Below are 13,277 nucleotides of genomic sequence, written 5' to 3'. Positions count from 1 at the left end.
TATTTTTATTTCCTGTGTAAGCTTGGGTACAAAATATCTAAGTAAATGGCCTACCACAAAGAAAGAAAGACAATTAACCCAGAAATGTTTTCATTTTTCTTGGTTTTAGGTGGTTGTTCGTTTGATGAGCACTACAGTAATTGTGGTTATAGCGTCGCCTTGGGAACCAATGGATTTACCTGGGAGCAGATCAATACCTGGGAAAAGCCAACAATGGATCCTGCTGTCCCAACTGGTGAGTCAGGAGCCTCATCAGCAATGAAGAGATGCAATTCTTGGAGAGAATCAGATGTTCTGTATGTGTGTACTGGCTCTGGATACACACAACAGCCAAGTGGGATTTTATTCAGCAATAAAATGTTGATTTTGTGTTCAAAATAGTTTGGCAACAGAATTCATGGATGTGAGGTGGCTTTTTGGCAACATTTGCCATTGGATATCCTTGCAGAATTGTTTGACATTTCTTATTTCATTTCTCATTTAGCAGAGAGGAAATTCTTGGATATAATTCCAAGATTTGGGCAGCTTTTGGCATGTTTCTGGATGAGAGAGTTTTCTGGGCAGGTTCATGTTAAGTAAAGCCTTAAAAAGTGTGGAAATATTGGACATTCCAGTTACCATTTAGCTCTCAACTAATTGTTTTAAATTCCAATTTTGAGAAAGACAAAAAACTTCCTAGAGAATTAGTTGTGGTAGCTAATGCTTGATTAGTCTGGGACACAAGAATTTTCATATGCAAGAAAAACATTTCCAACAGAGAGTGTTACCAGAGTTTCTGATTTACTAATATGTGCTGAGTATAGTGTAGACTTCCCTGTGATAGTTGGAATATTCTTAGCAGAGCTCATGGTGGTAATAATTTCCAGGTTTTGTTTTTCTTTGGAAGTTACCATTATGCTTTATATGGGAATGAATTCTCTAGCCTTAAAATGCTGTGGAATGCTTTGTTTACATTGAAAAATAACTTGATTTAAGAAAACACTTTAAAGTTCACTAAAGATCCTACTTTGTCCATGTTGGTTGCCACCTAAAATAGCAATACAAGTCTCTTTCAGGCACACAGTGGCAAAAATAATTCATCAGCCAGTTAAGACTTAGATTTCACTCCTAAAAAAAGAAATACTCATTCTGGTTAGTGCATTGCACTGTGAGAGCATGAGCTATGTGGAAGAACAGAATATAATGTTGTTCAAGACATATTCTTATGCCTGTAATTATTGGGATAAGAGACTTGTAATTGTTGGCTGCCTGCAAGGCCACGGTGTGGAGCTGAGACAGCAATAGCTCACTGCCACTGCCACACAGCCCAGACCCCATTCCTGGGGGCTTGGAGTAAAAACCAGCTCAGGAGACACCAGCCTGGCTGGGCTTCCTCCAGCACTGAAAGCTGTGTGAGTTCTGTGGGATTTAAATCATTTTATCGTTGGAAATTGTTCAGAATAGGAGCCTTCAAAGTGTGTCACACCTGGCACCACTTGGTTTGGCTGTGGCATCCCCAAAAGGGTTAATTGTGGAAGTGGCAGATTTTTGGTGCTGTCTGTAAGAGAGTGTATTTTGTGATTCTGGATGCTGTTGTGGTTTAAATGATGGCAGTTTTATCTCTGGGGCTCCTCAGCTTTTTGTTCTTTGTTGTGTCCTTATTTTGTGTCCTTGGTACAGACCAAGCTGGAGAGACATGGCAAATCCTTGAATGAACTGATCCCAGAGGGAAGGGGTAGGAATTTACACAGTTTGGATGCAATTGAGAATCTGGAACAAATGGGAAGGTTTCTATGGCTTGCACTGGACGAGTTCAATGCTTTGTTAATCTAAATGTTAAAGTGAACCCTTCCTGGCCTCCTTATGAAGGTTTATTGTCATGGAAGTACCCTGGAACCATGGAGAGGTCAGCAGAAATCACAGAGCTGGAAAAGACCTCCGTGGTTATTGGCTCCAGCCATTGTCCCATCCCCAAATTGTGCTCCCACGTCTGTGTTTTATGACCACACGTGCCACATCTCCTTGTTTTATGAATGCTTCCAGGGATGGTGACTCCACCACTTCCCTGGGCAGCCATTCCAGTGCTTGACAACCCTTTCAACAAAGAAATTTTTCCTAATATCCAATCTAAACAACAATAGACAAGCAACAGCCTGAAATGGCATGATTAAAAAACCCCAAAGCAACAAATCAACCTAAAAAAAAATCCCAAACAAATCACTCCCATATACACAAAAACCCCCATGCTAACCCCAAAAATCACACTGTAATTACTCCAAATACTTGTGGGCTCCCCCTTTCCTTGATACCTGGTTTAAGAAAAAAAAAATCTAGAGATATTCCAGCAGCTACAAATTAATAAAGGTTAGACCTCAAACAAAAAAAATGCAGAAAACTTCATTGAAGAGGCAAAGATAAAGCAGCTCTCAAGTGGGAATGTGCTGATACTAAGTAAAAAGGTTTTAAGGAGCACGAGGGGAAATGAGTCAGTTCCTGATGTGGCTGATTGATGTCACAGGACTGTTCACAGAGAACAAAGGGCAAAATCAGTAGGTGGAAGATGATCAACCACAGCAAATGGGTACAGAAGGGCCTGGTGTCACAAACCCCAAATCTTCAAGAGCTGTCCAAGCTGTGCTAACCTTGGAGTAAATTGCAGTGTTCAGTCAGACTCCTGGAAGCTGGCAGAGATTTTTGGAGCTATTATTGAGAGCCTGTTGCTGGCTAGAATTGTGATGTTTGTGTTGGTTACTCTTTGAAAATCTGTTTGGTGGGAATAAAAGTTGTTTACTTCATATGCATGTAGTGGCAAAGCCAGGTGGATAAACTGAAGAGCAGCATGTTCCACTGCTGCAAGCTGGGACATCTCTAAAGCTGCAGTCCTAGAACGTGTGATGGTTGACTTTCCATTCCATGGAATTTCTCCACAGCAGCTGAGAGGAGCAGGGTGTAAATCCACTGAGCTGCAGGGTGTAAGAGGTGTGACAAAGAGGTGTTCATGGAATAAGCATCCAGAGGCACGACAGAGCACAGAGAGGTGGCAGGAGTGCCAGCAGGGCTCTGGTAATGCAGATTTTCTTTGCTGGGGCCGTATTTTAAACACTGCCTAGTTTTTATAGCTGGAAAGAGGTTAAAATTCTACACTGTGGAAATGGTAAAAACAAAAAGCAAGCAGGAATTAGGTTGGTTCAGCCTGCAGTGCTGGAAGCATGGCCAGCCCCCAGCTGCTCAGCCTTTTCCTCTGGAAAACGTTCTGGCTTTCCTAAGTACTAGCAGATCCCTTTGAATTCAACCAAGCCACAGAACTGTGTCCTCCTGAATACTAATGATGCTGTCCAGCACTTTTTAAAGTCCTTTTCACTGCTAGATCTCAGAGTGCTCTTCAAAGGAGGTCAGTACCATGAATGAGAGCCCGAGTCCCCAGAGCTGTGTAATTCTGTGCTGCAAAGGTCTCTGCCCAGGGATGTCTTTCTGGTCTTTATTTTTTTAATTAAAGTGTCAAAAAGAAAAAAAAAAAAAGGCAATTAAACTGCTCCATTAGCAATGTAGAAGTTTGTAGGCAATTTGTTTTACTCCGTTGCCAGCAAATAAACTGTTTCCTATGAATTCTGTGATTAATTCCTTAGGGCTGGAAACAGTGTTAATTGGGGGATTAAGAACCAGATGTTTGTTGTTCTGAATAAATGTTTCAAAAACGTGGAACACATGAATCGTAGGTATCCAGCCCCCAGACTTCAGTGGGACTTTGGTTCCACCTCCTTGCACAATAGCAGGAGTGATTATAACAAAATATGCTTTAACAGATGGGTGTTTACTTAAGCCTGAATACCCTCAGTGATGAGTATTCTGCAGCTTTTGGGCTGCTTGTTCCATTCTTTGTATTGTAGAGGTTCTCAAGCCTTCATTTTCCTTTCTGTGGCTTCAACTCATTATTTGTTTTCCAGTTTTGAATAGGGAGAATAATCAGTTGTTGCTCTCTTATAACCTCTCTTATATAGTAATTATGCAGTTAAATCTTTATTCTGCAGGATTAAATGTGACCCAGTCCTTTTAACCTTTCTTAATTGTCTTCTTGTCCTCCTGGTGCCTTTAGTCATTATTTCCTCACCTTTTTTGGGGGTATTTGTCTGAAGCTGTGCTACCAAGCCAGGATTCAGCACTTTGCATGGCAGTGCTGGGAGACACAAGAGCAGCCCAAGCCAGGCTGGGATCCTGTGAGAGCAGGACTTGAGCTCTTTTGTGGGTCTTTTGTGAGGCAGATGCTTGGTTAGCACAACAGAAAAATGTGTTTACATCAACCAGGCAAGAATACTGCTCTTATTCTCTATGTCACCATTTTTGCAGCATTCCAAGGAGCCAGGACCTGGCTGCTCTTGCAGCAGTTGCAAGAATAATATTAATAATGAAAGTATTTAACATTTAAAGTTCAAAGTATTTTACTATCATTTGCTAATTAACTCCAACGGAGACTTAACCAGGGCTGACTAGACTGAAGTAATTACTTTAATTGTATTAAATATGATTCTATCTGAATGCAAAGGCATCGTGTCTTGTGCATTTGTGCAGCTTCATTCTTTGCTGTTAGATTTTAATTCCACATTTATTTGTGAAGTTTTCCTGTTCCAACTTAGCAGATAATCAGCACACAGAGGCTGAACTTCTGGCCCCATCTGCCTGACTGCTCACTTCCTTTCATCTCTGTAGCACTTAGAGCCAGTGCTACTTTGCTTTCACAAAAATAAACAAAAATTCTTCCAAAAGAAATGGAGTCTATGTGTATATAAACATAGATCTGCATCTGTGTTCCCTATCCTGCTGTTTCTTGCTCAACTGTTTTCCAACTGGACAGTGTCTAGGAAACAGAAGTGTAGGTGATAATATATGGATTACCGAAATGTTTGGAATAAATGATAAATTCAGAATGACATCACATGTAGGTTACCTAGCAAGTGTAAGTGGCTTCATTTTGCAGCCTTATTCCACAAAACATTTTCTGCAGAGAGCAACAGGACCTGTTATTGTTGAAGGGTAATTTTGTGAAAGAAATTGGTGCATTTTTATCTCACATGGAATAATACAGGTTGGGAAAACCCTCTTAAGATCAACAAATCCAGCCATTAAGGCAGCACTGCCAAAGCCACCCCTAAAGCATGGTCCCAAATATGTTCCATGACATATTTTTGAACGTTTCCAGGGCTGATGATTCTACTGCTGCCCTGGGCAGCCTGTGCCAATGTCTGACCACTCTTTTGGTGGAGACATTTTTCCTGAGAACCAGTCTAAACGGTGGGTGTTCAGAGGTGATATTTTCAGGCACAGATGAGTTGTGAGTGTGGCCTTACAGAGCATCCTGTGTCCCATGAAGTGAGCCCAGGAATCACAGCAGAACTTGTGTCTGTCCTCTTGGGGCACAGATGGGGATGGGGGCTCTCCCCACACTGCAGGGTTGTGTTCTTTATCCAGGAACTGGAGGAGTCTCTGAGTTTCTCACTGCAACAGCAGAAGGGTCACCAGGTTAGTGCTGCTCTGTGAAATACTCATTTAGCAGGTGAACATCCAGATGTATCCAGGAATTCCAGATGCCCAAACTCCACCTGGGCCCCACCCTGGATGGGCAGGATCCTTGAATTCTGTTCAGGAGGTGAGAGATGTGAAGCTGCTGCTGACCTCTGGAAAGCCAGAGACCCTCTGTGCATAGGTCAGGCATTTGTCTCTTCTCCCTGCAGGCCTGAATGGTGCCAGCAGGAGTTAGACTCAACATTTGTAAACTGGAAAGGCGAGGCAGTAAAATTAACATTTCCCCATGTCTGAGTGTATTAATTCTTGCTTACAAGAAAATACAAAAAGAAACTTGTTAAAGGAATAAATTAAAATTCATCTGTGTATATGATGAATCATGATCCAGTTTTGTCTGAGAGGGAGAAAAAAATTGGCTCAGCTGCCTGTATTTCTTTTTTTTTCTCCAAAAATATTTTATGCAGGGGAAATTACTAAGAATGAGTCAAATATGTTTCTCCCCACTCTTTCACTTTCATACAAGTAAATAGATTAGTCTGTGGCTTGTTAATGAACTCCAAGTAATTTCTCAGCTGTTAAGGTCTAAAGAGAAAGGGATCTCTGGAAAGTTTCCCCACTGTGTTTTTATTTTGCTATTTACTCTGCAGCCTCCTGTCTGTGTTCTGGGATTCTTTCTTGTAGTTGTAAGCAATTCTTCCCCATTTCCAGAAATCCATCCCTGTTTGATGCTAACCTGATTTTTTTGGGGATTGACTGCAGGTGTTGGGTTTATTCTGGTGGATGTGCATGCCAATTTTGAGGTTTCTAGGAAAGTGCACAGTTTTGACCTATTTATGAATGCAGTTTTGGGAGGAATGTAGCCTTGCAGGGAACGAGAAGGATTTTTTGCTGTACTTGCAGCTCTCACTTGCTCTGGTTTACTCTCTCCAGACCCTAAGCCATACCTGTAACTCAATCTGTGATGGCTGCTCACAGCCCAGCACCAGCATTTAGGTGTCCCTTGGAGGGATGTGTTGTCACCCATGTTTTTACTATCTCGTGTTAGCTCTGGGTTGTCAGTAACTAAATTCCACGTGTGTATGTAGAAAATCTTTCTTATTCAGCAGTGAAGACCACGAGCACTTCCATGAAGAACTGATTTTGTACAGGTGGCAATTTAAACCCATTAGTTTTAAGAGTGATTCTTACCAAATACTTGCTCTGTCTCCTGTCTGTTCCTGTGTTCTAACACCCAGTAAAACCTTTCCTTTGGGATGGGGTGTGCTGGTTTTGGATGAAATGGAAAAGTGAGGGACTGATTGACCTAAGTCTGTGGGGAAATTGCAGACCTATAAATAAAGTATATCACACTTAGCTAACTAAGTGATTGCTTTTATTCAGCGATGTAAAAAGTTGATTTAATTAAGAACATTCACTTCTCTAGAACACTTCTGCTGAAATTACATCCCAGTTTTCAGATTTGTCATTCCCATTGTAAAGGTGAGAGAGAATTTTTCCTCCTGTGCTGTTCAGAGGTCAGCAGAACCATCCTTCCACTTAAAGGGAGGAGGTTTTTTGGTACAGAAATCAAGCTTAGCAAGGATGTGCAGCCTTCAGGGAGCTCACAGGGCAGAAAGAAACGATATCAAAGATGAGAATGGTTTCTAGGAAGTGTTTTAATGACCCTGAAGGGATTGCTGTCTGCTGGGAGCACACTTGTTCCTGCACCTTGATGTGTTAAATGGCACATCTGAACTGTTGTCACTCTCTTTCTGACCCTTTCCTGCGAGAGCTTCCCCAAACAGAGCTGTTTGTGAGTGCCAGGACCTTTCCATTATCACCATTAGTGAGGTCATGGCACTTCTAAAGCACGGCCACAGCATCACTCAGCATCACCCTGGCAGGAAGGACAAGCGAGCTGCTCTTCTGCTCCTTTCTCCTGCATGGTTTCAGCACAGAAACATTCATTTTTTTCTCAGCACCTGTTGGCTCTAGCAGGAGCTGATGCCTCTCAGCATCTGAGCACACAGCCTGTATTTTTTATAATGTGTTATTTTGAGCTCTGCTAGGACGTGCAGTCCAGATGCCAACGTGTTAAAACTGATTTTTTGTTTGAGGGCTGAGTTAGGGAATTTTACAGCCACAGCAGTGGGAAAATATTTCTCATGAATAGTTTCAAAATCTTCAGGAGTTGGGAAATAGAAGAAAAAGAGGTTTCTTCCACATAGATGAAACTTAATATAAATTCTACTGAAATAAATGTGGTTTCAGGAGTAAACAAGGTGCATAGATAGAATGAGGGATGGGAAAAGTCTTTGACAAAAATAATAAAATTGATAAATGTGAAGTTAGTGGATATTAAGGAATAGAGGCAAAGCAGTGATTAAATAGAAACAGAAGTTTTGGGAGGAATAGATAAATTCTAGTGCTTTTGAAGGAACTGACAGGATTAGGGAATATTGCAGATCTAGTGAGGGCTGAGATTTGTAACAACGTTTGAAGAGTGAATTTTTGAGTAGACAGAATTCTGGGGTTTTTTTGTTTTTTTCCCCTTAAACTGTGAACCTGCTCTGTATTGGGTATTTTATCTTTTTCTTGCAAGGTTTGTGTACAGGCTAGAGATGGACAGGTTTAACAGGAAAAAAGTTCCAAAAGGAAAGTGACCTGAGAACCTGCATGGGGCAGGTGGCCAAAGTCAAGACAGACCAGACTTGAAAGATGGAAGGAGAAGGCCAGGAATGAACAGACAAATACTGACAGATAAGGATTTACAAAAGGAAATGCTGGGGAAATCAGAGGCAAAATTACTCCTCAGCATAATCCAAAAAAGCATGCTATGGTGACATGCATTGCCTGGCTAATGCACTTTCCTCCCCCCATTTGTCTCTTTTGCCCAGTGAATTCTCTTCTTTAATATTTCTTACCTTTTTTTTTTAGTTTTTTTTACTTCTGTCACCAACCACCACACCACTTAACAGGCTCCCAGCACCTGAGTACAAAGCTATGGAAAAAGATTGCAGTATTAAAGATTATTTAACTAATGCAATTTATTTACCACAAGCCCTATTCAGTGTATAGTGAACTAACTGCAAGTCTTTCTGCCAGCTTCAAAATAAACAGGATGGAGACTCATAATGAGCAGATTTTCAGATGCTTTACTATTTAATTAGAAGGATACAGATTATTTGATGGAATGATAATAACAACCTCTGATCACTGGTTCCAGTGAGAACTGTTGCTATTGAGAATTTGTGGGAGAAAGAGAGTTCATTTTTCATGCTTAGGAAATATTAGCATTTGCTATTGCCAGTATCAGATATTTAGTGCATGTAATTTGGCACATGAAAAATGCTGGCTTTTAAATCTCTCTTCCAAAAGTCATTTATGTATGTACAAAAGCAAGTTGATAGCAACAGTATTAATATATCTTCATGGGAAAAAAAAATAATGTAAGCTTCTCCTGCATAGGCAATCCAACCTCCTCCATGTCATTCACCTCCTTTAGAAGGGACTGGAAACTGTTGTGCTTGTATTCCTTTGAGATGTAAAGTTGTAATATTACAAATTATCGCTTGTTTTCAGTATTGACTAGATAAATAAATGCAATTATGTTTATCAATGTTGAAAATTAAGCAACAGAAAGCAATTGTGTGTGTTTGAGGATCTTTTCAAATGAAAAGCTGTATTCACTGAATTCTCATCGGTTCTTTTTCTCCCTGACATGTTTCATGATGTGAGCTCTCAATTGAATGAACAGCTGCAGTAAAAATGGCACCAGCAGAGTCACAGGGAATTCACAGGAAATTGAGATGTTTCAGGCTTCAACACAAGCCATTTGGGCCCTCATTTACCTTGAGAAATGCTTGGCTTTTCCTTAGTAAAATATCTATAAACATAGAATGGTGTCAAGGCCTTTGGGTAAAGCTCATGTGGGTAGAACAAAGACACTTCACTGGGTGGGTTTATCTTTCTAATGGTGGAAAAAAGAGTTTCCTTCTGGTCTTCTACTTTGGATTTACTTACAGTGCATGCATGATGGGGTAATATGAAGGAAATGTCAGTGCTCATCAGAAAGATGCAGTGAGGGAAGCAGAATAAGAAACTCTTATCACAATTCAGGTGTCTAAGAACCTCCTTGATTCATCTAGTTCTTCTAAGACAAGATCATCCTTCATACTGAAGATCTGAACTCATCCCTTAGATGTTTGGAAATGCCATCTATTGTGTTGCAGGGATGCTGGCAGAGTCAGGATGTTCTGTCCCAGCTTCCCCCCAGCCCTGGCACACACAGCAGATGTGGCAGCACCAGGAAGGCACCAGCTTGGAGGCAGCAAGTGCTGTCCTCAGAGCCATGAAAGAGCAGAGCTGTTTCTGGTTCATCTTAAATGCTTTAGAACAAATGTTTTATGTCCTCAAAGTTTATGCAACGCTTCCATTTTTAAATTTACTTCTGTGCCACTCTCCTTCAACAGCCAAGTTAGTAAAGCTTTAAGCAGTATGATGAATATTGCCATGCTGCCCCATAAACTCACCATTCACAGAAACATAAACCCTCCAAAATCTTCCTTTCCCTCCATCCCTCTTGTTTTCCATGTATATGAAACTTCTTTTGTATTACTTTTTTCCTGAAATACCATCTTCATCTTATAATCTCCTCTAGTTGTGGTAGTGAAGATCAAGCTGTGAAGAAGTTTGGAATAAACCCCAAATCACCTTCTCCATCAACTCCAGCCTAATAGGAGATAATCAAAGTATTAAAAAACAAACAAACAAACTATAAGCTAAATTAACTTTTTGCTAAATTTGTTGCAGTCTAGGGTGACTGAGTGAAGATATGCCATGGATATTGCTGTGCTTTCTCATGGCCAGTTTTACTACTCCATCTGTCTGCAGCAGAAGAATCTCTTTCCCCATTTCAGTTTTATAGGTTTGAGTTGTTTAGCAGTACAGTTATGGGAATATTCAAAGGAGGAATCATAAGCAGAGAAAAGTGGTTTAGCTTAGTTCTCATTAGCTGTTCATCTAGAACAGATTGCCTAGGCTGGACTTCTGGAGTGTGTCTGATTGCTGCAGCATGGTGACTTAATGGGGAGATGTTTCTATCAGCTTGTTTGAGGGTGCCTGTGCCAGCTGACCTCACAGCTTGGTGTGCATTGAATGAGCTCTAGAAACTGCAGTTTCAGTCTAGGATCTCATTTGTATGTCCCCCTTTGAACTTAATTTGCTGTTGTGTGTTTGGTTTGAATTTGGCTTCTGGCATCGCTGATCTGAACTAAACCACCACCATCCATCCATAAACATTTGTTGTTATTCAGTCCAGCTTCCTAGCCCAAAAAATCCTGGTCCCTACATTTTTCCTTCAGTTTCCTTATGCCCTAAGCCTTTCTTCTGATGTAAAATTCATGTTCCTGCTTTTTCTAGGAACTAGGTTTTACTCCTTTACTCAGAAGTGTTTTTATATAGAAACAAACCAAGAAACTTTCAAGCCTCACTACTGCAGCTCTTATTAAACCATCAAGGCCAGGTTGGATGGGGCTTGGAGCAGCCTGGTCTGGTGGAAGGTGTCCCTGTCCATGGCAGGGGGTTGGCATGAGATGAGCTTTAGGGTCCCTTCCAACCCAACCATTCTGTGATTCCATGATTTCTGCGTGTCTTGATTCTTGAAACTGTGTCCATGACCTTTCCTCCTCTGTTCCCTCCTTTAGCTTCAGCCCTCAGGATCTGCCACTCACAGCCTTAAGCCAAGGCAGAGACAAATGTGTAAAACTCTCTCCTTCAGCTCAGCAGGAAAACAGCACAAACACACTCCTGCAGCTGAGCTGAATTGGTACAGAAAGCATTTCTCAGCCTTGTAGCCTTAAAGTGAGAAACAGGATTTCAAAAGCTAATTTGCTTGTTTTTGTAGCACGATCTTAATTCTACAAGGGAGAGAAGATGATCTAATCTAATTTAATTTTGCTCTTTGAGGAGAAGGGAGATCACTTGGCCAGCTGCTGCTCTGAGCAAACACGGAGCGTGCAGGCTACAAGATAAGCTTTGAACTTTATCAAGTCTCTCGGCAGTATATGCTAATGTGTGCTGTTGGGAGAGTTCTGAAACTTTCGCCTCTGATTGTATTAATTAGTTTGCTGCTCCAAATGAGCTGTATTTCACTGTAAAATAAGGAGATGTTACACATCAGGCTTTCCCTGTCCCCAACGCTTTAGTGTTTGGGCAGAGCGGACCATGGTTTCAAAATCAGGCCAAGCCTGTGTCCTCACAGTACTGCTGCTGTTTTGATTTCTTTTTGAAACTTTAGGCATAATCTATTCAAGCTGTTCATTTATTACAAGAGGGAGAAGCATGGTCTCCAATCCAGTGTTTGAAGAGGAAGACGTTTCCTCCCCAAACATTTTAACTTTTCAAACCCAAGGTAAGGAAGCATCTCAGAGTTTCTGTGGTCATACTGTCTACACAGTGACAAAGAACAAATCCACTGTGATTTAGGGCCACAGGGTTTGTAAGGTAATCAGTCTCTGAGGTGGATTTGTTTCATTCTTAAACCTGTAGCTTCTAGATGAGGTAAATTTACCAACATGTTTAGATATGTTTTCATGTCTGTCACTTTTCTGTGACAGTCACAGCCGGTCTGGAGCTGCACGAACACTTCGTCCATGCCAGACCCAAGGGAGCAGCGCTGGAGAACCAGGAGTGACCCATCCCCAGGGCTGAACCTGATTGGTCAATTCAAACCCAAACAGGGCACCCCAGCCAATCGCTGTGCGCCAGCAACGCCCCCGTGCCATTGGCCAGTGAGCTGGGCGGGGCCAAGGCTCGACCAATGGCGTGCGAGAGCGGGAAATTCAAAGCTCTGTGTGAGAGAGCGAAGGGATGAGCTCGGCCTGTCCCCATCCCTGTCCCCATCCCTGTCCCCACCAGCAGCCACACTTTTACAGCAGCCTGGTACCTTCCACCCACTGTCAGTGCCCTCCAAACCTTCCACTGTCTGGAGATTGCCACCTCTGCTTCCATCCCCTGCTCTGCATTCCCAGCAGGAATGAGATCTGGCTTCCTGTGAAATCCAGAGCTGCATCACAAGGTGCAGAGTGTTGGCAGGAGTGTGTTTTAGACATGGACAGTAATAAAAAAGTCATATATGCTTTAGAAAAAAATGGAGTTTTCTTGTGTTATTGTCTTCTCTCTTCTTGCTGATGAGCTCATCAAGGTAATTAGCAGTGCCCTGACTCTGATCCTCTTCCATGCAGTATTGTCCCAGGCTATTTGACATCAGGAAAATACAACTAACCAGGGGTTAAGTTTCAGGAGTTCTGTGTTTCTTGATGGTACAGCAGAAGTCCGTGATTATTGCAAGAGAAATCAGCATTCCAGTGCTTGGGAGACTTCACTGCAGCCTGGATAACCTGGGCTGAGAGCCAATACCTGTGAGGTGACAATGACACAGAACCCCAAACTCCTCACTCAGGCCGGGAGGTTCTGATTGTCTGAAGCTGGTGACTCCAGTCACTCCCTGCATTCCAGAGGCTCTCCTGTCAGCATGCTTATTTTTACAGATTTGCAGTCTCTTAGGACAAAAAGCATAACTTTATCTTCATTGTATCACTTTATAAATGATATAATTTCCTCGTACATGATTTAAATGAAATAATTGACTTTTTCATCACTTTTTGTGAGCAAGCACGGGTCCAGTCTACAGCTTCACAGCTAGGCTGGCCTTGTTGCTAAACTTGGTACACCAAATGCCTTCAGGCTCTTCGTTGTGTTTAGACCCCTCAGCCATCTCTCTAAGCTAAGAGATCTAAACA

The 13,277-nt window shown here is 41.7% G+C and overlaps 1 protein-coding gene across 13 annotated transcripts in view; it reads left to right on the top strand.

Annotated features, from left to right (window-relative positions):
* Positions 1–13,277, top strand: part of PTPRT (protein tyrosine phosphatase receptor type T) — a 432,144-nt gene that overhangs the window by 111,795 nt on the left and 307,072 nt on the right. For all 13 annotated transcript variants that reach the window (XM_088175102.1, XM_088175100.1, XM_088175101.1 and 10 more), the window contains exon 2: positions 110–235. In XM_088175102.1, the coding sequence (XP_088031228.1) occupies positions 110–235 (126 nt within the window). The remainder of the gene's footprint in view (positions 1–109; positions 236–13,277) is intronic.

The sequence above is a fragment of the Sturnus vulgaris genome, chromosome 17, assembly GCF_052056855.1.
Source record: "Sturnus vulgaris isolate bStuVul1 chromosome 17, bStuVul1.hap1, whole genome shotgun sequence".
NCBI lineage: Eukaryota > Metazoa > Chordata > Aves > Passeriformes > Sturnidae > Sturnus > Sturnus vulgaris.
Note: the sequence above shows the minus strand (reverse complement) of the source record. Positions and strands in the feature narration are given on the sequence as shown.